The sequence below is a fragment of the Lactuca saligna genome, chromosome 4 (genome assembly GCF_052625555.1).
Source record: "Lactuca saligna cultivar CGN05327 chromosome 4, ASM5262555v1, whole genome shotgun sequence".
NCBI lineage: Eukaryota > Viridiplantae > Streptophyta > Magnoliopsida > Asterales > Asteraceae > Lactuca > Lactuca saligna.
In genome coordinates this window covers 129,561,444-129,587,096 of record NC_136420.1, presented here as the reverse complement: position 1 = coordinate 129,587,096, position 25,653 = coordinate 129,561,444, and the positions used below count along the sequence as shown (strand labels likewise).

General features: G+C 33.8%; 1 protein-coding gene and 1 long non-coding RNA gene across 2 annotated transcripts; one reads left to right on the top strand and one right to left on the bottom strand.

Annotated features, from left to right (window-relative positions):
* The first annotated feature begins 5,353 nt into the window (after positions 1 to 5,353).
* Positions 5,354 to 6,413, top strand: LOC145042804 (small ribosomal subunit protein uS14z/uS14y/uS14x). Its single transcript, XM_078991286.1, has 3 exons — positions 5,354 to 5,509; positions 5,987 to 6,086; positions 6,202 to 6,413. The coding sequence occupies exons 1-3, from the start codon at positions 5,448 to 5,450 to the stop codon at positions 6,208 to 6,210; spliced, it is 171 nt and encodes a 56-aa protein (XP_078847412.1). The 5' UTR covers positions 5,354 to 5,447; the 3' UTR covers positions 6,211 to 6,413.
* A 6,431-nt stretch (positions 6,414 to 12,844) lies between these two features.
* On the bottom strand, positions 12,845 to 13,596 carry LOC145038969 (uncharacterized). The gene is made up of 4 exons (XR_013679661.1): positions 13,491 to 13,596; positions 13,232 to 13,316; positions 13,105 to 13,164; positions 12,845 to 12,923 (listed from the first exon to the last, which is right to left on the bottom strand). It is a non-coding gene; the product is annotated as an uncharacterized LOC145038969 (long non-coding RNA).
* Positions 13,597 to 25,653: the final 12,057 nt, after the last annotated feature.

The following is a 25,653-nucleotide window of genomic DNA, read 5'->3' as shown; positions in this document are numbered from 1 at the left end:
TTTATTTATTTTTATTTTTTTATTTTTATTATTATTATTTTTACTTTCTTTGCATATCTTCTTTTTGTTTTGTGAACTATAAAATTTGTATTATGTGTCTATGTGTCTTTCCTATTTAGTCGATTTCATCCTAGATACATTTTGGTGGGTATTCAATCTTCAAAACTTTAAAATCTTCGATGATTGGCAGACGCTTAATCTTTATTTTCCTTTTTAAATTCTACTTTCATTCTTTATAAAAATAAGCATGCATCGTTTTTGTAACTTACAGTCATAATCCCTGATTTTTTGGGATTGAAATTGACCATGATTTTTTGGGATTTAAATCAACAATCATTTCCGTTTTCTAATAGTTTCAATCATTTCCATTTTTAATTGAGTGCTATAAGGAAAGAGTTTATTCGAAATATATTTTTGTATAGTGCATTTATTCCATCCATAATTGTATGCATGATTTATTTTGTACCTAATTTAAACTTTTCTAATATTCAATTCCTCTATCTCCTTTTATAAGTAGAACTACAAATACACATTTATTGTTATTTGACAAATTTCGTCTCCAATTATAACGATTGCTTCTTTGGAAGGTTTTAACCATAAGTTTGGGCTTCTTTTACTGCTCTTCTTCGTATGTTCATCGTTTACGCCTCAATAGATAGCACAACCGATGAGTTTATTTTTTTATTTTTATTTAATTATTTATTTTTTTACTTTCTTTGCGTATCTTCTTTTTCTTTTGTGAACTATAAAATCTATATTATGTGTCTATGTGTCTTTCCTATTTGGTCAATTTCATCTCAAATACATGTTGGTGGGTGTTCAATCTTCAAAACTTTATAATCTTCCATGTTGGCAGGTGTTTAATCTTTATTTTCCTTTTTAAATTCTACTTTCATTCTTTATAAAAAGAAACATGCAATTGTCTATTCATTGAGTTACACCTTGCACAAATGATTGAATTACATCTCATCATATGAAGTTGCTTCAAATTGCCATTGCAGTGGATTTTCCAAACTATTTTTGTTTTATTTTGTTGATTCAAATTTATTTTAGTGGTTCTTAGATTATGAAGTACCTCATGGATTGGAACTGAAGCTCATTTAATCAGATCTGGAAAGTAATCATTTTGGTATTTATTTCATTTCAGTAGATCTAGAAACAAGATCTATAAAAATACTAACTTTTATTTGTATTTTTGTTTGTTTCAGCAAACCTAGAATCATAGATCTTTTCGTAACTTCAGGTTTAGTAGCACTTTTTTATTTTCTTTCAAGATAAAACTATTTTGGTCCCTAGAAATGAAGAAGTCGATGCTTTCAATGACTACATGTTAGGATTGATGAAAGATGAAGGGAAAACTTATCTTCGTATTCTTTATGTGAGACAGAGGCAGCATATTGTTTTGAAGAATCGGTTTGCTCTATGAATATATTGAATGCTTTTTAGGCATCTGAAATTCCCAACCATAAACTTACACTAAAAAAAAGTGTTCCTGTCATGTTGCTTCGTAATATTGACCAAACCACATGTCTATAAAATGGTACTAGGTTACAGATAATTAGACTTGGAAAACATGTAATTGAGGCACAAATTATAGCCGGTAGATTCTTCAATGAGACTACTTATATACCTCGCATGAATTTAACTCCGTCTGATAAAAAAATTCCCTTCCGTTTTCAGCGGAGGCAATTCTCAATAGTTGTTTATTTTTCTATGACCATTAACAAGAGTCAATGACAACCATTATCAATTGTTGGAATGAAATTTGCATAAACTCGTATTCACTCATAATCAGTAATATATAGTTGTTTCTTGCGTGACAAGTAAAAAAGGCTTGAAGGTACTCATATGTAACGATGAAGGTCGTCCAACCTGTAACAACCGAAAAATCCAACCAATTTAAATTTTTCAAAAACAACCCGATTCCATTAAATTATTACAAAAAGGTTTTCAATACAAATCATTTAGAGTATTCCCAGAATCACATTACTACAAAATCACGAGGAGCGGTACGATCACGCCTTTGCCTTGCCACAGTCTCTTGAAGAACCTAAAAAACATTAAACCACAATTGTAAGCCTGAAAGATTAGTGAGATACCCCCAAAATACCAACCACATATACCATACACATATCATGCTAACTCATAACGAATCACAGAACAGCCATGCATATTGGGTCTACGATGGTACTGGTCCGCATTGTAGGGCCCTTAGTCCACCTGTCCACCCTCCGAGTCCATTCATGTCCCTCGAGTCTGCAGTGTGGTTGGTCCGCCCGCACCGGGCCTTCAACTCACCTGGTCCACTCTCCGAGTCTACAGTATGACTGGTCCGCCCTCATCGGGCCTTCAGTCGGCCTGGTCCACTCTCCGAGCCTCGGCACGTCTGGTTCGCCCTTGTGGGGCCTACAGCCTATCCGGACCGCTCGCTGGGCCTTCAGAATAACCGGTCCGCCCTGGGTATCTTGGCCTACAACACGAAGTAGGACCCACCTCAACCCAACTCCAGGCTAAACAACCATGTGCACATAAACATACAATCACATAACAATTCATATTAAGGCAAACTGATCTAGCAGATCACATAACACAACATGCTCTAACAAGATACCGACGCAACCGGTCACTAGCATAGCCTCACCCTACATACCAGGATACCGACCTTAACCAGGTCTCTAATGGATACCCTCCTAACTACCCGGATGCAAACATATCAAGCAATAATATAACAACAGATACCCGGATCTCAATCCGATAAAGGGCCGGCCTTGGTGCCTTAGACCCTGTTGATATAGTGAGGATAACTCACCTCGAAACTGCCGGCTGAAAGGATAAGATCCCGCTGCTCCGAACTCCGACACGAACTCCTCCACTGAACACCAAAACACTCAACTCAATAAATACCCTTAATTACCAAAATACCCGTGGAAGACAACTGGTCAACCTTGGACAAAGTCAAAGTCAACCCCTGACTGACTCTACTCGCCGAGTCAACCCGATGACTCGCCGAGTCCCTATTCTCAGAACTTCCTTCAATCCGCGACCTAACTCGCCGAGTCACCCCGAGAGTCGCCGAGTCCAACAACTCTGAGTCCACTCGCACCCAACTCACCGAGTCATCCCTTGACTCACCGATTCTCGACTCAACCAGAAAATATTAGGACTCTTCGACAAGACTCGCCGAGTCCAAGAACAGACTCACCGAGTCTAAGGCTATCTTCAACCTACTCGCCGAGTTGTTCATCCGACTCGTCGAGTTCCAGCTCATCTTCAAGCAACTCGTCGAGTCCACCCATGTGACTCGCCGAGTACCACCGGTCTGAATCCATACAGAAGCATTCCAGGGCATGGAATTGATCGAAAACATAGATCTAGCCTCCTACAATCCATCCATCATGTAAAGTGGCAAACTTTACGTGAATCCAAAGAGATCTAGGCCTTATTCACTTTAGAGCTAGGGTTTGGGACATGATGGCTTCACTAAGCACTCAAACACAAGGACTTTAATGCTCTCTAGGCCTTCCGCATTCCAGATCTGAGGTAGCAACCTCAGATCTAACCTCCAAACTCTAAAACATACAAAGATAAGCTCCCCATAAACCCCAAAATGATGATCCATATGAGTAATAGCCCAAGAACGAGATATTGCCTCAAAAGAATGCCCCAACTGCAATGAAACTCGAATCCAAGCAAAGCCCTTTGATCCAAGCCTCTTCTCCTTCAAGATTTCTTCAATAAACACCTCCCTAAGCTTCAAATGCACTCCAATCTTCCACAATCACGCTTTCTAGGGTTTCTGGACTTCAAGGGGGATCAAAGAGGCTGGGGAGAGGATATAATGTTCTTTAAATATGGCTCATTCCCCGGATTTAGGGTTTTCTCCACTCAGCACCTACTCGCCGAGTCCATCTTTGGACTCGCCGAGTAGGCCACTTGACTCGCGACCAAAGTCGCGACCCTACTCGTCGAGTCCATCCATGGATTTGCCGAGTTGCCCTTCAAAATTTACACTTTTAGTCCTTCAACTCTACTCTTGCTATTCCGGGATGTTACACAACCAATAAAACAAAAAATATTGTCTACAAAGAGATCCTTCAACGATTATAGATAATTAGAAATTTCGTTTTATTTTTTAGACATTTCAATATAATCAATAATATGAATTCTCTTTATATTACTTTATCTTTTTTTTATTGTGTCGGCTTTTTATAACTTTATATGTATTTTTTATAAGTTCCCCGCGTTTTACGCGGGTCATAATCTAGTTCTATCTATATTTCAAATGGAATTGAACGCAACATCTTATGGATTGATGACATCTTATCATATCGGTTTAACTATTTTTTCTAATTAACCACTATATTTCACTTATATTCATAAAAGTCCCACAATTTGTTTTTTCTATTTCGACTTGGTATAACATTTTAAATTGATCACAATCAATAGTTTTCGAAAGTTTAGTAACCTTAGTGAAAAATTTGACACTAAATAAATCATTAAGACTAAATATTGACAAAAAAAATTCTATTATGACCACCCATATTACATAAAAAGTAGTCAGACATAGAAAAAAATTATCAAATTATGTGAGTTTATTGTCGAAACTAAACCGTAAAAATATTAAAATATAATTTTTTTGACGTTTTTTTTTGCCATTTTAACAATGACATTTATATCCTTCTTTTCTTTTTAGCTCATCAGAGTTATCAAATAGTAGTATATATTTTTGTATATTTTATTTTTATAGAAGAAAAGCATATTTAGCAACAACTAAACCACAGTGTGGTTAATATTATTTTAATAAAATACCTAATATATTGAGTTTTTTTGAATGAATCATCAACTTTTTTTATCCTGAAAAACTCTGTATTTTTTATTTTTGAAAATAATTCCTGACTTTTTTTTTCCAAAAACCCCAATTACTTATACTTTTTTTAAAATTTTGAAAAGCTTTCTTTCCATAAAAAAATTGAGGTTTACTCGAGAACAAACACAATATAAAATGTTTTTGTTATATTAGTCCTAGAAAAAAATATCAGATAACTTTTATCTGAAACATGATAATTAAATTAAACCATATAAAATATAATATATTTTTATGTATTTTATCTTACAAAAAAATGATATTTCATGTCCTTGTATTCTATTTACCAATAGTTACAACTTACAACATCAAAGTTACAAGATGTATATTTTTTGTATTTTTTATATTCTTTTCTATAAAAGAAGAACATATTCAGCATTTAGCAACTCATGTTCTGGATCTGGGCCCTGATCCATTTCATATGAATTATGATCATACGATGCAGTGATAACTCGCAAGCTTATTGGGCCCTGTGACCAACTGAAATATAAAAACTACCTCACAACGTCGTCCCACACCCACTGCAAAATCTAGGGTTTTGAGTTCATCGACTTTCAGAGCTCGTCGCCTCCGTACATCAACAATGGGTCATTCGAACGTCTGGAACTCCCATCCCAAAACATACGGCCCTGGTTCTCGTACCTGGTTACTTTTCATATCCATGCTCTTCAATCTCCATTAAATGTCTCTTTTTTGTTGCGTTAATACACTTGATATCATCCGATTGCTCATATGCTATTGCAAATTGTTTAAATTTACGATTGATTCACAACATAAACTGGTTCCGTATGTGTTCGTGTGGTTATTCAATCACTCAGATGTTCAATTATCGTAAATAGAAGGACCTGTTAACATCATTGAAATCGAAAGGATCACAATTTGAAAAGGTGTTGGTTATTTGTTAACAAATGTTATGTTAACATGTAATGTAAGTAATAACTAGGATTGAAGTTGTATTCTGTAAATTTCTGATTCCCTACAAGAGATTGATACAAAAGCTTATGGACTGGTAGATTTTAGCTGCTTTTGTGATCACTAGGCTATGTTAATGCCATTTTTATGAATATGGTGCTCGTTGTGTGTTTGGGGTTTTTCTAATTTGTGATTTTGTTGATGCATCAGCCGTGTATGTGGTAACTCACATGGATTGATCAGAAAGTATGGGCTTATGTGCTGCAGACAATGCTTCCATAGCAATGCAAAGGAGATTGGTTTCATCAAGGTTAGTACTGAATCTATTAATTCTTTTTTTATCTTTTAAGTCAATTCATGTTTGCTTCTATTTAGTTGCTGTTTTGTATGTTTACTTTCAAATTTTTTATAACTTTTGTTTATAGTATCGTTGATTCACACCAATGTTGGAGCAATGGACCAACAACTTTTGATGAAAAGGTGATCTCAAGATCTTGTTAGTATTTTAGCTCAAAATCTGTTATTCTCATGTTTACTTAAAAGACATGTTTATGATATGTTATGTATGAGACACTAAAAGTACTACTTAATTCTGTTGCTTGGTTCTACACTTAAGTAAGAAGCTCTTTCATTTTCATTGTTAAGAGAATATTTTGAAAGTTTTGGATTATTTGGAGTTAGTTTTGTTACTTTTGTACTTATCTTTATATTGTGAAAGGTTGCAAAAGTTTCTAGGGAGTGTTACTTAGGTGGTGTCTGCGGACCACATGTAGACCTCTGCAGTAGAAGAGGTGGACCAAACGTTTTCGGTCTGAAAAAGGAAGATTGTTTGTTTTTCTAACATCTGCGAGCTACTAAAATAAATTGAAATATAAATAAACTGATTCTTTTAAACTTCAAAGTGATTTTTTAATATTTTTATAACTTTGTTATAAATAATTAACGAATCTAAAACAACTCTTATGTATTATTATATAAAAAATAAAAATAAAAATGATATGAATTAATATATATATTTTATTAAAACCAACAATTTTGTTTGCAAAGTTATAACTAAACATTATAATTACTGATAAAAAATTTGATACATAAATAGATGGAAATAAACTTTGATATTTTCAATTAAATCCTTTAAAAACGTACAATATATATTTTTTTGAGAAATTGAAGATACTGTATTAAATAATGTTCTATAAAATTTGGCAAAATATATATATATATATATATATATATATATATATATATATATATATATATATATATATATATATTCATATTTATATAAACAACTTCAATGATTATTATTGTAATAACTTTTTATCTATAAATTTGTTAAAAATATAATGTTTGTAATGTCGAATGTTTTTTTTAAGTTTTGTAATGCTTTTTTATTTCAAATTATTTATCATTAATAAAGTTAGAAAAATTATAAATTAAGAAAAAACTTATATATATATATAGGCCTGCAGTCTTAAAAAAAACAAACAGTCTGCGAAAGCTAATGTTTGTGTGTAGTCTGTGCGGTGCAAACAGAAAAGATCATCCTATAAAACATTTTTACAGAAAAAATAAATAAATGGTGCAAGTATTACCCCACCCCAATTGTACACCAAGTAATTTTAAGAAAAATAAATGTAAATAATACAATACTTGCTTACTCCTTAAAAAGTTTTTATCTATCTTTAACTTCTTCAAGGCGTTGGAAATTCATTAGCTTATATGATTTCACTGATTGTCTGCCTATTGCCTACGAACTATTGTTTTTTTAATTATTTTAATTATTATTATTATTATTTTTTACAATAATGATATTGTTGTCTTTTATGTATTTACTCAAATTAGCTAGATATTTTAACATTGTAGACTGCAAAAACAATCATTATATGTTTTTACAATAATGATTGCTTTTTTTTTTATTTTATTTTATTTTATTATTATTATTTTTTTACAATAATGATATTGGACCAACATGGCAACATCATTTAATAGCTAGATTTAAAATTTTTGTACTACAAAATTGGTCCTTAAAAATATGTGGATGGAGTTGTATCATTGTTCTAAAACTTTTTTTTCCCTATATTTAACTAATACTATTTGTTTATTTTGTTGAGACATGTTAAGTTGGCAGTATTGCTTTTCGTATGTTTTTATTGAATACTTATAATTATGTACAAGGGCAGAACTTCCACTTAACCCACTTCCAAATCAGTTTTTCTTTCTTTATAATTCTCAACCTACAATACATGAAATTCCTATATTTTTCAATCTATTCAATTAAAAAAATACAAAACAATTAAAGTACAAGGCTTAAAACACATAGTATAAGAGAAAATAAGAGAATGTAGAGAGAGAAGATGAAAGAGGTTATTTTAACTAATTAAACAACCCATCACTTCCAACCTACTGAAGAGGGAGTGATATTTTGGAAGTACCACCGGTAGCTCTATTGCTAATTAAGATTTGTATATATTTTTTTAAATTGAGTGGGTTGAAAAAGATATGGTTTTCGTATGTTTTTTTTTTTTTTTTTTTGGAAATGGAACTTCCCTAACGAAGGTTTTTGAGCCAGCTTTCGCGCACCGACTAATCCCCCGCTGCAAACATAAAGCTTTGCTTCATGCCCTGGAGTCACTGCAGACGAACCTCCATGTAAATGAACCGAACGAACACGAACGAAAGTTGTTTATGTTTATACGTTTAAGTTAGCCGAACAAACGAACGAACACGAACGGATAAACGAACGAGTTTTCTTATTTATGTTAATGAAAATGATAAATGAACATAAACGAATGAATATAAACAAACGGAGATAAACAAACATAATTAAGTATATATGGACATAAATATATAATATAGTAATACAATTAAAAAATAATTGGACATATATAAATATAAAAGGAACATAAATGAACGAACATAAACAAAAGCTCACAAACATAATTGAACAAACAAAACTATTATTCATGTTCGTTTATTTAACTAAACGAACAATAATTTGTGTTCATGCTTGTTCATTATTAAATAAACGAGTATAAACAGACTTTCTGCCGAACTGTTCACAAACACGAACAATTTGCTGCACTTACGGTTCGTTTACAACCTTAATTATGTAGGCCGTGTGTCTACACTCCTTATTTTGTCCTTAAATGTCTCCTTTCTTACCTCATTTTTAGATGCCTCCCTACCTTCCCTTGCAACAGATGAACATGAAGGAATATACAAAAGCTCTACAGTTTTAAAACATAATCACCAAATCAAATGTGATTCTTTTTGTTCTTGCTCCAATAATCGTTACCTCCAATCATATACCTCTTATTCATTACTAGCGTGCCAAAAGAAAACCTATAAAGTTACAACAAATAGTACGAAACAGGTGTCGATTGTGTATAGGATGTGACAAATTCAACTGTTATTGAATATGACATCAGTTCTTTTTTGTGTTCTTTTACTCATTTATGTTGGATACTTTCTGATATCAGGAAAGCGATATATGTAAGCATGAACAAAATGACTCTTGAATCTATATGGACTGTTGACTACTATGCATAAGGCAATGTATAGTTATGAAGGTGTAAAGGTGGTCTGTTAGGCCTTCTCAAGCTTGATAAATGGATTTGGCTCTATGTTTATGAGGTATTTTCATAGAGATATTTGAAGTTTTTAGTGGTGGAAGAATGTTGTCCGTATGTGGGGTATGAAATAACGGAAAGTGGTGCAACATGAAAATTTTTAGAATTATTTGGGTGTGCTCCACCATTATATAGTAATACACTAATAAAAAACAAAATAGAGGGTAAAAAAGTTATTCTACAAGAATTTAACAAAATAAGTAAACGACAGTTAAGTAGTTAAGTGTAGCTGCCATTATTTTTGACCAATGTTGCAAGTTGAGAACTTTTTGCACCAAGTCACATTTTTTTTCGAAAAACCATAATAGTTTTTAAATTTTAAGTGCGAATCCATACATGGCATATGAGCTATAGGTATTATATCCTTTGGTCTCTAATTATCCCAATCGGATCCTCAAAGTTGTGTTCTTTGAGTTTTGGTTGGATAACCATTCAAATTGCATCATTAGGTCTAGGGGTGTTCATGGTGGAGTCTGATTTAGAGTCGAAATTGTAAATCGCATGTATAATGCTCTTTAATAAAATTACAAAACGAACCACGTAAACCGCACTGTATAGTGTGGTATGTGCTATTTTTGCAACACAGACTCTACTTTTATATTTTATTATTTTATTTTATATTTTTATTATTAAATTATTTTAAAAAATCAAGTAAAAACTATTTTTACCAAACACTCGTATTGACTAGAATGGTTACCGTGATTGTCTTTTACTGAATTTTTTTCACGGCATTGATAAATAATTAGGTTTGCAAATAACTTTAACTTCCTAAATATGTTAACTAATGGATTTTCTCAAATATAAAAAATTATTTAAAAAGCAAGTTTGGATTTTTTAAAGGTAGATAAGAAATCCAAAGAATTTATAAAATGCAAGGCCTTTAGAACTCAAAGCCTACGATGATACACTGATACAATACTCAAAAGCAACATGATTATAAGAAGAAATGAAAAATTAGTAAATATGGATATTAATAAACTAAAAATAATTAAATATTTGATTTATATATTTCTAAATTAACATTCTTATTAACTGATTTAATAAAATTACCAATTTTTCATCCAAAATCACCAATTTTTTTTTTTCTGGATTTATCAATTCCAAGCAAAATCGTTCTTTAAATTTATCAATCTTAACACCATCTAGTTTTCATCGACCATCAAATATCAATTTTCAATCAGGGATCATTATTTCAAAAAGGTTTTGAAATCATGAAAGCAATATAATAGTTGAAAATTTTACCTACCACAAAACAATAGATCCAATTAGAACACAGTAAATCAATTACAAACACTCGTAAGGGTTCAAATTAATACCATAATTTGTCGGTGTCCTTTGGTGTCGATGAACATTTACTACATGTAGATTACCTCTATGGATATCCACACAAATTAGAAACAACAACAACAAATTGATCAAACTCTTCTTTCTATTGGCTTCAAAAACCATCAACCAAAACCAGGGAGAGGAAAATGGTGTTGCAAAAACATGGTTCTTGGTAGGAGGCTATTAAGGTTAAAAATTTCTCAATTATGACTTAAATATAAAAGGAGTTGGGTGAGCTTTTTCAAGCCTTAGCTAAATAATTTAATTAGTTCAAACCCATAACTTAAAATTTTAGTTAATTTAAATGGATTTAATAATATCTATTTTATTTAATTATAATAAATAAACTCATCTATCTATTCTCCTTTTAACTATTAAATAACTAGTTTATAACCAGTGGAAATCACGGTTAATATATAAATTAAATTTTCATAGTAAAAATTCAAAAATTATTTATCAGTTACTTTAAATAAATCATTAATTATGAGAGATACCAAAATTTTAAAGTTATTATAACTTCAAAATTAAAATATAATTATAAAAAATAAATTTGAATTTTGAAGTGTTGCCTAATATATCTTTTTGACATGTAGCATAATATTAATGAAGAGTTGTGTTAGAGTGACACATGTCAAATGAAGATTGAAACTATTTATTTATTAGAATAGGGATAATTAATTATCCATATATTTCCCTATGATAAGTAAATAATAAATTTATATACTATATATATTATTCTTTTTTAATTTACAATGTTCTTTAGTGTGTGATCATAAGTTCAGATACAATTACTACTACCAATCATTCTCTATTCTTTACACATTATTTCAATTAGACTCTCAGTTATGCGAAGATATAACAATTCTAAGCATCTAACATCATGAACTGCGTATAACCACGTGCTAATATTTGTCTCCATGCTTCCATAAACTTCTTAATAGTAAACGAGTTGTTATCATATATCTCTTCGTTATGATATCGTTGAACATGAGCTATGATTCAAATTAGTCTCGTATAGGTTTAATAATGATTTTTTGATCTGTGAACTGTGAATGAATAAGATCAACAAACTCATCTACGCATAACCATACCCTCATATCCATTTAGTTCATGGTTACAAAATAAAACACTCAAAGGACCAAATCTCATATCTGATTATGTGTTCCTTGCCAAGTTTCATGATATATATATATATATATATATATATATATATATATATATATATATATATATATATATATATATATATATATATATATATATATATATATATATATATATATATATATATAGTAGGTATGAGACCAGTGTACTACACGTGTTTATTAAAAATAAAAAATTTAATATCAATATTTAAACTTTAAATTTAAAATCAATATTTAATATCAATGTCAATTTTAGAGCTCTCATTAATTATAACATTTATTAGATTATAAATATATCAATTCTTTTTCAAGCACTACTAGAAACATGGGTTTTAGCGACGGATAAATCCGTTGCTATTCCGTCACTAAAGATCTTTTGCGACGGATCTGTGACAGACTTACTCCATAGCCAAATTAAATGTGGCTAATAACTTAGCAAGAGATTTAGCGACAGATTTAATTTTCCTTTGTGACGACTTTAGCAACGGAATATCCATTGCAAATTGCTCCCTTAATACCGTCATTTTAGGACATCAGCGACAAAACTAAATAAATATTCTGTCGCTAATCCCTTGCAAACCTCTATATCTATATTTTTATATTCCGTCGCTAATCCCTTGCAAACCTCTATATCTGTCTTTTTATATTCCGTCGCTGATCCCTAGCAAAATTTGAATGTGATATTTTTGTTGTTTCCGTCGCTGATCACTCGCAAATATATAATATTAATTTTTTTTTATTACAAATCTAAAACAAAAAAATACTAAAAACATGAAATAATTATACAATCCCAAACTAAACAATAATAGAATACTAAAAAATATAAAATAATTATACAATCCAAAACCAAACACAAATATAAAAATACCATAATAACTATGAAATTTTAACAAAACATCCAAAAACATCAAATATCAATGTTTTACTAAAACCATCAAAATCATCAGATATCAAAGTTTAGTAATGTACCAAAATCTTATTTCCAAGTATGTGTACCCAAATCTCAATTCCATCTCATATTTTCAAATAAATTCAATCTCTATAGGCCTGTCCAAAACAATATTATAATTAAATCTCAATTAAGTAATAATTAATAAACTGAATAAAAGAATCTAGGATGCTATAATGCAAAATTAAATGAAAGTATTAGGACCATTTTTTAAAAGAATTAAATTTATCAAATAAAAGATATTTTAAGAATTAAAGTAAACCGAAATAAATTACAAACCTGACTGTAGATCCCATTGGGTCTTTTTCTTCTTCTTCATAGGCCTCACATTCTTTCCAACTGTTTGAGAAAAATCAATAAAAACCAAAACTAATTTTTTAATTAGGAATAAAATCACAAAACTAACCTTCATGGTCTCTGGTGCCATTGGCCCTTTTGTGATCGCATGTAACCAACCTTTTTAATACAGTTGTAGGTACCACCTAAGAACTCTGGAATTCAAATGCTGAAAAATATGAGAATGGATAAAAAATAAAATATATTATCAACAAGATAAAAGTATTATCAGATTTCCTATCATTCTACCCAAAAAAATATTATCAACAAGATAAAAGTGGTAAAAAAATAAAATATATATTGAATGAGAATGGACATAACAGACATACTTATGCAATTCAGAATAATATGCAATTTTGTTAGCCTTGTTGCACTCTTCGTGAGGGAGAATGGCATCAGGAGGACAATCTCCTAAGCAAATCGAAGAGCACCTGAACATGAATTTAGTCATGTAAGAATAAACAAGGGTATAATTGTCTTTTGCAAAGTATTAGTTAGAATGACTCAGGAGGGGCTACAAAGACATCGCCAAGGGCATTTTGGGAATGTGGAAGAAGTTCAAGAAATGGAGTCAACTTCCTTCGGGCTATCTCAATCAGCTCCTTTTTGGGAACGACTTATTCTTTCTTCCCATCCCATTCGAGAGAGTATTTGATTTTATATTTAAATCATGAAATATTTAAAGTTTATATCATGAAATATTATTTTAAAAAAACTTAAAACGTACCCGACATCAATCATTTTGAGGAGTTGGTTTTGGTATGTGCTGCCCAAAACCTACATGTAAATAAAGTCATTGACGAGTCAACTCGAATTTTTTATAAAAATGAAGTTCTATTTTATAAAAAATGGAAAGAACTTACATGAACCTTAGCAGTAGTCTTTGGATTAAAGAAGAATTTGATTGTGTTCTACAAAAGCCTAAACCCAGACCATAGAATGAAAAAATGGAAGTGCCAATGCCATGCCATTAACCTGATGTCAAACTACAAGTTAAAAGCTATCACTATCCTAAACTCTAATACTTTATAAACACACACTTATCTAAACCCATCACTTAAATGTCCAAAATACCCTTTCCTCATGAAAATAAAACCAGTTACCTATAAGGCTCCCATCACATCGATGGTCCAACAATGTCCCAATTTGTCAAGACATGACACAATATATTGTACAAATGACGTAAATACCCTCCTCATTGAAGAAGCCCGTTTAAGTCTTTTTGTATGAAAAGATGTACCTTGTATTGACATTAGGAGAAGTTGAACACTTTGCCAATAACGACACACTCCCTTTACCATCCATTGCATCAAGATCCATTATTGTTGCAACCAATAACTCCAGTTGCAAAAGATTGAATTAGCCTCCTACTTTCATTTAAAAAAAATTGAAATTTATATTTTGGTTTTCTTTTTTCTGTTGACCTCTTCAGGGTCAGTATAGTCAATTCCATCAGCCTTGGAAAGTGCAGATGCCATATCCCGATAAGCCTCCTGATCACATTTTATAGATTTGCAATGAAATCTAAAATGTTGAAGAAAAAATGTGATTTATAACAGTAATGGGATCAGTTGACACCTCACCAGGGAAAAAGTCTAGAACTTTCACATACGCCTAGAATACTAATGTTGTTCATACCTATGACAACCAAAAAGTTTCATGGATTCTGGTTCACCTACATTGATTAGAGCAAATGAGAAGTTGGTTGTGTGTTTTGAACGCTAAGCAATTTGTACCTTTTCATGAGATAATCCTAAAAAATAATTGATCCATCATGTAGCATCTTTTGGATTTCTTGCTCCTAACAATTAATTACAATGCAGATTAAAAGAAAGTAAGTTTACTTTCATTAGGAGAAAGGAATATGTACCTTCATAAGATAGCCATCAATAGAACCAACCACCAACATACATTGGTCTTACCCTACTCTGAAATTGAAAATAATGTATTTTAGTAATTACAAAAATGCCACCAAAAATGAGATTTAAAGCAGAAAATTTCAATGTAGAGTAGTTGGTTATGAGTCAATCTAAAGCTTCTTCTATACAAACAAAAAAAATCTCACGAATTTCTCAAAACCAAGGAAGGAAAGTGTGAAAATAAAGAAAAATGGAGCATGTAAAAGCTTAGGGTTGGTAATAATTTTCAATTTGTCATCCTGTGTACCCTAATTTTCTGAAGATGTAGTTTTAATCTTTGTCTGTAGTAAGTTGATTTACCTGCAATCTAATGCAAAGAACCAGAGTAAATCAAAGGAAATTTGCAGAAGTCCATGTCGGATTCAACAATCCATAAATCTAAAATTAAACTCAACACAATGACCAAACTTAATTCAAAACTTGAATTTTTCTAAAATTTACTGGTGATTTGAGAAATTGGCTAGGATTAGGATCAAGGTTTGATTTAGGATTAGTAATAGAGAAAACAAAAACCTGGAGAAGTGCGTATGGAATTGATTGTTTGAAATTCATAGAAACCCAACATCGGGGATTGATGCTTGTATCGTTTTTGGAACCTTCAAACATTTTGGACGTGTCGATTTCAGTTGTTTGCTGCTACCCACCGTTCTTGCTTTCGTTGTGCGTTTTCGATTTCTTGCTTTCATTGTGCGTTTTCATTAGTAATTTTTGTAATTACTAAAAGTTTTCAAAGTGTTCTAGATCACCAACAGAACCGCCACCGCTACGCTATTAGGTGATCGACGCCGCTGTTGCTGCTGAGTAGTTGTACGATCTAAATCAACAATATATGATGAACCAATAGATCGAAAGGCGTTATCTGGGAATTAAGTGGCGAGTCAACAAGGAAAGGAGACAGACCGAAAGGAAAGCCAACGAGCATGTGCTTTATGATTAGGTTTTCCTTTCAAAGGCTTCAAAGACGAGCGATGCAGGTTGACTATGGTGGAGGTGATTTCCTGGGCGGAGGAGAGACTTGACGGTCATTTAGGGCTTTGGGAGGAAATTGTTCCTTTGTGAAGAATTTAGAAGGAATGAGAATAAAACGAGGGAACAAGAAAAGAAAGAAAAACGGGGAATGAAAAAAGGAGGCGTAGATTTCTGCGATGGTTTGGCGAGGGTCAATAAAAAAAGGCCTGTAATTTTTGCAATCTGTTGTTGTTCCCTCGCTAGGAGGTTTTACTTACCGATGATTTAGCGAGGGATAATTTTTTGTCGATAAAATCCTGATAATCCATCGTTAATCCCTCAGTAATACCTTCCTAAAATACTATAATTATTTTGATCGAAATATTTGTGGGTTCTATCGCTGATCCCTCAGTAAACTGTCACTGATTAGCTACAGATAGAATCCATCGCAAATTCCGTCGCTGTAGGTCAGGTTTCTAGTAGTGAAGGAAGCATTTTTTTCTCTCAATATTATAACCGAAATAAGTTGTGATATGTGAACAAATCAGAAAATTATATGTGGAAATAAGTAAATTTTAAAAATCTATTAAAATGCCATGTGTCCAAATCAATGAGCACATGACATGTGGCAGAAAATAGGTTATATATATATATATATATATATATATATATATATATATATATATATATATATATATATATATAGGGTTAGGTTCATGTGAGACAACCTAATTTTGTAAGACCGTGAGACGTATTTTTTTATTTTATTTTATTTTATTTTTTATTTATTTATTTAAGTTAATTCAAGTTCCGAAAATAATATTTAAAAAAAGAATTTTTGGATTTTTCCATTTATTTTGCATTTTAAAATTATTTTTTAAAATATGTACAGTGTAAAATTATATTAGAATATTTCACATATTTTTCAAAAAAAAAAACGGGATTTTTATTTTTTATTTTTTTAGTTAATTCAAGTTCCAAAATAATATCTAAAAAAAGAATTTTTAGATTTTTCCATTTATTTTGTATTTTAAAATTATTTTTAGAATATGTTAGTGTAATATTCTATTAGAATATTTCACGTATTTAAAAAAAAACAAGATTTTTTTAAAATTTTTTTTAGTTAATTCAAGTTCCGAAAATAATATTTAAAAAAAGAATTTTTGGATTTTTCCATTTATTTTGCATTTTAAAATTATTTTTAGATTTGGTCTCACGGTCTTACAAAATTAGAATGGTTTCAAATGAATCTGAGCATATATATATATATATATATATATATATATATATATATATATATATATATATATATATATATATATATATGAGAACGTTCAATCGAGAACATTTCTTATTACGAAAACATTTGAGACCAATTTTGGACCACATACTTTTTTTAAGTTAAAATTATCAAATAATATTAATATAAATAAAAAATAAGTAAAAAAAACTGATTAACCAACATCACTCACCATCCAAACACCACCACCCACCACCACCACTCACAACCACCACCCGTCACCGCCTGAAATGTCCCAAAAATATGATAAAAATTTTTCAATTTTAATTTAAATAAAACGACATTTTGAAAACATTATCCATACAATCCAAATGAAGATAAGTGTATCAAACATCATAACAATCAGAGTGATATCTCAAAAGCGGAATCCATGTGGTGTGTGCGATGCAGTCAACACGAACTCTTCCCCATGGAACCAGAAGTATCTGAAACATAAACTGAAAACCGTAAGCACAAAGCTTAGTGAGTTCCCCAAACTATCCCATATCATTCATAATAAATCACATACTAGGCCCCCGCTCTCCATCGGACCCCGCCCGACATTGAACCTCGCCCAACATCGAACCCCGCTCGGTATATAAATCTAGTATTCTTAGGACCCGCTTGAGATTGGGTCCCGCCCACTATACACATACAATACATATCACATAATCATGCTAACACATACAATGATCATAAACAATAACATACGATTCAATCAACGGGCCCCGCCCGACATCAAGCCCCGCCCGATATACATAACAACACATAACACATGCAAGGGTCACACATACTCCTAGCAGCCTAACATAAACAACAAGGGCTGAGATTAGTGCGTTAGACACGCTCAACCCAGTGAAGAAACTCACATCGACTGCTGAATCTCATTGGAAATCCCTGGCTGCTTGTCCAACGGATCCCCGAGCTAATCAATACTAAAACAAAACCCAGTTAACATTTGGGTTCCAATCCATAACCATAAATCCACACTTGGGTAAAAAGAACATTTTACCCATGACCTAGTTTGGTCCAAGACTAAGGCCCAAACTTACAATCTAAAAGGCCCAAACTCACAATCTAAAAGTCCCAAAAGCCAATTAATCAACCAATGCCTAATTATGGCATAATTTTCCAAATTAGGCCCAAACCCCTTACATGGGCCTTACCCTAAAGCTCAACCAACTTTCCTAGTCCAAAACACTTGCACTCAGATGGCCCATTAAGAACTCAAACACCCAAGCCCAAAAGAAAGCCCAAACTTGAAGCCTAATATGCAAAATCCCATATGACTGAGTACGCGGGGCGTACTTAGCTGTACGCTAAGCGTACATGCTATTTGGCTTGTATGCTGCGTGTATAGACTTGTATGTCCAACGTACTCATCTATTAAGCCAAACTCTTCATTAAGCTCTTAATGCTTAAGTCTAGTAGTCCAAACCATAGATATGAGTCCTAATAAGTATCTAGAACTATAAAGTCACTGACTTGGTGACTTTGCATGCCCCAAAAGAACCCAACTTCAAGATGTAGCATTATACTTTCACTAAATGGACAAAATCTCATGCATGGGGGATTCTAAACCCTAAAGGCGACAACTTTATGAATCTAGACCCTCAGAAACACTAAGAGTGGCAACTCATAGCTCCTGGAGTGGTATCAAACCACTAGATCTTATTCCTAGGGCCAAAAAGGAACCAGAACTTATATATAATAGATCTAAGCCATTAATGAAAGAGTTCATAGCTTTTCACCTCCAACAACCTAGAAATGAAGCAAATTATTAAGATCCATAATCTCTTCCTTGATCCATCACCTTGCACCAAGCTTCTACTTCTTGAATATGGACTAAACCATACCAAAATGGATACAACGAGCTCAAAACACAAAGGAGAGGCTTAGGGTTTCAAATCTGAGGCTAAAAGGTCAGAGTAGACTGATAAATGAGGGTTTCATAAGTCATAAAGGTGATTATATAGTGTCTAACTTCGGAAATTAGGGTTTTAATAATCCATACGTATGCCTGCCGTACAAGCCTGTATGCCCCACGTACGTCTTCAGAACCCCGTCCAAGCCTCGCATGAGTACGCTAAGTGTACCATGTGGTACGCGCCGCGTACTTGCTTTGCAGCTTGTACACGAAGCGTACCATATGGTACGCCCCGTGTACAACATAAGGACCAATGTAACACCCTGTTTCAGATCGTTTCCATTTCGGGGTGGTGATCAAGGATAATGTATTAGTAGGCTTGGGATCCTTGAAGAAGTTAGTTTTGAGACTCATTTGGAGGTGGATGATGTATAATGGATGATTCGAGTATTCGGTTTGTATTTTGGAGTTAAAGGGTATTTTGGTAATTTTTCAGCTCGGGCTTCTATGGAAAGGGATGTTCGTTTAGGATATGATAAGGTGGGTATGAGTTGATTGAAGGTAGAGGTTCTAGTTACCTTTTTATGGTTATTAGGATCATCAGAATCGAGTTTATAATGGAGTTATGATCTTCAGAGTATTTAGGGTTAAGGTATGCTTAGCGTACAAGTAGTGAAGCGAGTACGTGGGGCGTACCAAGTGGTACGCTTAACATACTCATGTGAGGGTGTTGATTGGGGATTCGGAGGTGTACGTTGGGCGTACATAAGTTTACGCGGGGCGTACGGTTTGATCTTGAAAACCCTAATTTTTGGGGTTGGCCACTATTTAAGCATCCTTATGGACTTGAAACCCTCATTTTGTCATCCTCTTTTCCCTTCCTTACCCTACACTCGAACCCTAATTCCATACTTGTATGTTTTGATCTTAGAAGGTTATTTTAAGGTGGATTTTGATGCTTTGAAGGAAGGTGGTCATCCTTGAAGATTCATTAGAGGAGTGAACGCTTATAGATCCAGGACCCCATCATCATTTGGCACTCACTTGAGGTATAAAGTCTTGATCTTGGTGCTTCTTAGCTTATATCTCTTTTGGTTTGGGTTTATGAACCCTTTTGGTCCTATTGATGAGATCTTATGAGTTCATATAATTTCTGAAGCTTAGAGTTGCCACTCTTGGTGTTATTTTGGTCATTGAGTCATAAAATTGTCATTTTCAGGTCAAGATCCATACATGCCCGAGTTAGGGTCATTTTCATGAAAGTAGAAGGTTATATTTTGAGTTTGGGTTCTTTTAGGGCATGCAAAGTCACCAAGTCAGTGACTTTATGAGTCTAGATATTGTTTAGGACTCAGATCTGTGGTTTGGACCTTTGAGCTAGATATTAAGTGCTTAATGGCAAAAGTGGGATTAAGATAAGAGTACGCTAGGCATACAAGCTGTACGTGCAACGTACAAGCCATCAAGTGAGTACGCACAAAATATAGCTGAGTACGCCCTGCGTACTCAATCAGAATGGACTTCACATTTATAGGCCTCAGGTTGGGCCATTTCTTGGACCTAGTTGCCGTGGGCCTTCGTGGGCTATCTAAAAGCATGATTTTGGACTAAGGAAATTATTGGGCTTTAGGATAAGGCCTATTATAGAGGTTTGGGTCTAATTTGGAAAATTGGGCCATAATTGGGCTTTAGATGATTATTGGTTAATGGGCCATCGGAATGCAAAGTGTATTGGATTAGAAAGAATGGTTGGACCTTAAGGTAAGGCCCATGTAAGGGGTTTGGGCCCAATTTGGAAAATTGGGCCATTGGTTGATTAATTGGCCTTTGGGCCTTTCAGATTGTAGTTTGGGCCATAGATATGGACAAGGCTAGGTTAGGGGTAAAATGGTCTTTTTACCCCATGTATGGAGTTATGGTTATGGTTTTGAAACCTAATTTTTAATTGTGTATTGTTTTGTTATTTGTAGTTTGAGGATCCGTCAGCCAGTAGCCAAAGGTTTTCAGAATGATTCAGGAGTGCAATGTGAGTCTTCTCACTATATCACATGGGTCGAAGTCACCAATGCCAACCCATTACGTGTTATGTGGTATGCTAGTTGTCTCTGTGATACTTGCATGGAAGACCCCGAGGGGAGCTCGTGGCAATTGGATGTCAGACCATAGGAGGAAAGCCCATGACATTCTAGGTAAAGACCATGGGGGAACCCATGATATAATAGATAAAGACCATGGGGGGAGCCCATGACATCTATATGTATGTGCATGATAATTTGTGATTATATGTGGTATAATATTTTGGAGAACTCACTAATCTTTGAGCTTACAATTTTTAGTTTATGTTTCAGGTACTCCGGTTTTCAAATGGAAGAGCTCGGGATGATTGTAGAGCACACACCACATGTTTCCGCATTCTGTGAATTACTCTGGTTTAAAGATGTTTTGCTAAATATCAGTTACTCTAGTTTTATGGAAACAATCTTTATTAATGATCTATTAATCTAAAAACAAAAATTTTTATGTCGTGATTTTCGGGTCGTTACAAGTTGGTATCAATGCCTTCGGTTGAGGGATTCAGACATACTCTCAGGTGTCTCTGAACTCAAACTGAGGATTAGTAAAGTTTATTCTAAAAAGAAAATTATTTTCAAGAAAAGAATTTTTTAAGATAAAAGAAGGGTGTGGTGCATGCAATCAACCTAGCTCAAGTAAGTTTCCTAAAATACTCATAGATGTTATATGTTATGATTTGATTTATGAATATGTGAAATGAATGCCAGTTAGGACTAAGGATCTGTTTAGTTCTTACATGATAGAATGGTAGGAGCAATGCCTTTATATGTATATTGTATAAACTGGAAGGCTTGCATGCTAGCGCTGATTAGTTAGTGGTAGTTTGGCCTGATATGTGATGCCTTGTTGCTTTAGGTGAATTGGATGTTATCATGAGATGGGAATATCTATTGGAATCAGTAATTGCTAAGTGTATGCTTTAAAATTTGTATACGATAAGGATCTTATAGCCATAGAATAATTGATTTGGCCTTATTTTTCATTCCTTGTATGGTTGTGGTTCTAGGGTAGAGTCTGTTATTCGACAATCTATTTGATTTTGTTCTGTGTATAATTTGCACGCATAAGGAAACCTAAGTGGTGGCGTGTGGTTTGAATGTTCTATGATAGTTTTATGAATTGGAGAGTTACTGCATGAATGCTGCTTGCTTTGTGCTTTATGGAACTCTTAGATGATGAGAGTCAGCTACTAAGTGAATATAATGGTATTCATGAGGTGGATGACTGAAATTATGGGAGTTCCTTAGCAACTGATGGCAGGATGAGGTTGGGAACCTAGGAGAGCCTAGGGATTGCTTCAGTAGGTTTTGTTGCATTGTTTAATGAGATTTGGTGCATCAGTGGAGTGGATGACTTAGAGGATTCAGGATGATTTCTGAGGAAAGTATGGATAGGTGTGGAAGGTAGTATTAGGCCAGTACTACTAAAAGCACATGATTCATACTCGCATCGGGGAGAGTCTTGGAGAATCTAAGAAACTTGGGGAAGAGGATTATTGAGTATGTTTTGATCTTCTGCATGATTGTATTTCAATTTGGTGATGAGCTTCTAGGAATGAGGTTTAGGTTCTGGTTCCGGCTCAGGTAAGGGTACTGGGCCGATTAGCGAGTAGATGCAAGAATTCATCTCGTTGGAGTCTACCCATGGTGTTTTGGAGAAGACTCATGTGATCTTTGGGTCGGTCAAGGAGGGGTTTTGGAGATCTTAGATGAGCGTTTGGGAGCGTTCCGTGCTGAGGTTATGGTTATCGTTGGAGCTCGCACTCTCTCTTTCAGTGAATTTCGTGCTTGTGGGGCTCCTAGCTTCTATGGTGTGAGAACAAGGATCCAGTTATGCAGGGACAAGGTTTGAAAACTCAAACCTTGAGTTAATTCTTAAGATCAATGTTTGCTACTAAATAAATGTTCCAGTCAAGTTTGGTATGACCAGTCAAGACTTGAAGTTAAAGGTTCAACAAAATATTCAATTCATGAATGAAGTAAGAAGTTAATGATCAAAGTAAAGAAGATAAATGAACAAGAAAAATGTTTGAAAGAAGGATGCAAGTGAAATAAATGTGAAAATATCTATCTTTAATGAAGCAATCCGTTTGTTTGATTTGTCATTGAATGCTCCTTAAATAGGAGAATAAGTTACATCGTACTGACCCAAAAACATACATAGAACCGAATAATAGAGTTACTCCTGACACTCCGATTATCTAAGTTGAAAAAAGATACTAAGTTCTATGATACGTTACATCAAACAAAATGTCAACAGTAATAAATGTAGACGGACAAACTGATTTCGGAACATCTTCACCATCTCGGACAACCTTCACTTCGTACCATGAGCTTTTACTCATGATTCCAATACTTCTCCTCCATCGAATCCAAAACCTCTTTCACTTCGAAACTAAGACTGATCTAGGAACTTGTTGGGTGATTGCTAGAGGTTCACTTTCGGGTACTAATAATCTCCCCCCTAAGTGAACATAGCAATCAGATCAGCTCAGTTTGCTTCTTCTCTGATAAAGATGTATACTCGATACAACCATTCTCTGACTTCATTGTACCATTGTAGCTGACTCATAAACTTTGCCTTGATATGTTCAGGAGCTTCAAACTGGGATGCACGACTAATGAATTTTTGAAGGATTTTTGTTGGAATTAGGTGTTAGTCGAGGACCCGGAAAAAGTACTTTTTGTTTTAACTTTCGTTGCTTGTAAACATACCCTAGTACTGGTTCATCGATGGGCCCTCAACCAACGACTCAACTTCTAGAAAAACAAAGTCTATTTTGGCTAAGTATTTTTCGGTTCCAAATAGGTATGCCAATTTATAGTCACATTGGAAAATTTTCACCACATAATCCTTAAGAAAACTCAAGGCATCATGATAGCCTCCCATGCTGAGATCATTATCTTGATGGTTTTGGAAATGAGCAATAATGGTTAGGATGTCGTTTGGATTAATCGCAGGAAAATCAGCATCAAAGATGGTGTATGGGGTTGGTTTGTTTCAGAGGATGTAGTAGAGAAACAACATACAATTCAGATCAAACTTTGTTAGAACTTTCCTTGCACACCCTATGATTTTTTTGATTCTCTTTCTTGACCAAACTTCCTTTTGGGGAAGGGAATTCTTCGTATAGAGGGTCTTCAGTTATTCACGCTCAGTTTGGATGATCAATTGAGGATCGTCATTCAGATGTAAGGGGGCGAACTTGGTGTAATACTTGATGTAAGGAGATATTGGCAGATCAAGTTGGTCTAAATCGTTGTTGGGGATGTCGTAGTACATAAATGGTACTATATCCAGATCATTGATAATCCCTTCGCAACAGAGTGGTGAGAGCCCAAACATCGGATTAGGGTTGTCTTTCAAGACTTGAATCCGGATACTTTCCTCAAGTGCCCGATTGATTTCATCTTGGGACCAACCTAATTTTTGACTTGGAGGAAATCCGGAGTGGTGAATTTGCTGAGCTTCAGAGATGGGCTTCTTACCTTTATCTTACTTTTGCTGAGGATGGAAAGGAGATGTTGCATGTTTTCATCAATTAAGAACTTTGGAGGAGAGGAGGGTAAAGGATCTTCCAGAATGTCATCGGGCTTCCGGAGTGGAGAACCCTTTGGAGAAATCTTGGGAGGAGAGACCGGAGGTAGCATTGATGTAGTGTCTCGGAAGGCATCAACAGTTAACTTGTTTTTTTACCTTAGCCTCTTCTATACTTCTTTTTAAAACGCCAACCAAAGTGGATGGACAATTCACTGCTAATCAGATCCTATTTTCTTCTTCTTACAACACCTTAGCAGGATACTTCCGTGGATCTGGAAGTCCTACTACTCTGCTCCTCACATACAAATCCTCTTCATCACTATCATCATCATCATCATCATCATCATCATCATCATGGGAAAGAACTTGGACATCATCATCAGAATTTTCATCTTGGACCTGGAATTCCGAGGCAGGCTTCCAAGGTTGATTTCTCCGGCTTGGGCCTTCTCCCCCTCTTGCAGCAGAGAACCTTGTGATCAGTGCAAGTGAAGAGGACTCTTGAAGTTCTGAGAAACGGTCAAAAACTTTATAAAAGCTGGTATTGATTTGAAGAATGGGAGTATCATAAGCTTTCGCTGTTGGAGCTTGATCTTTGAGATGGTCGAATAGTTTGCTGAGGATCGAGAGCATTTCATCAAATTTGTTATTTGGAACATCAACAATGTTCCATGATGCTCTGAGGATTTTGATAAGAACTTTTTGGATGATTAAGTTCATTTCATCCTTCTTCCGAATATCCTTCTCCAAATGTTGGATTTGCTTTTCATGATGGATGTATGTTTGCTTGATGAGATCATTAAATGCATTGAGCATATCGTCATAGAATTTGAGCATGGTGGTAATGGTGTCAAGGTAGTGATCAA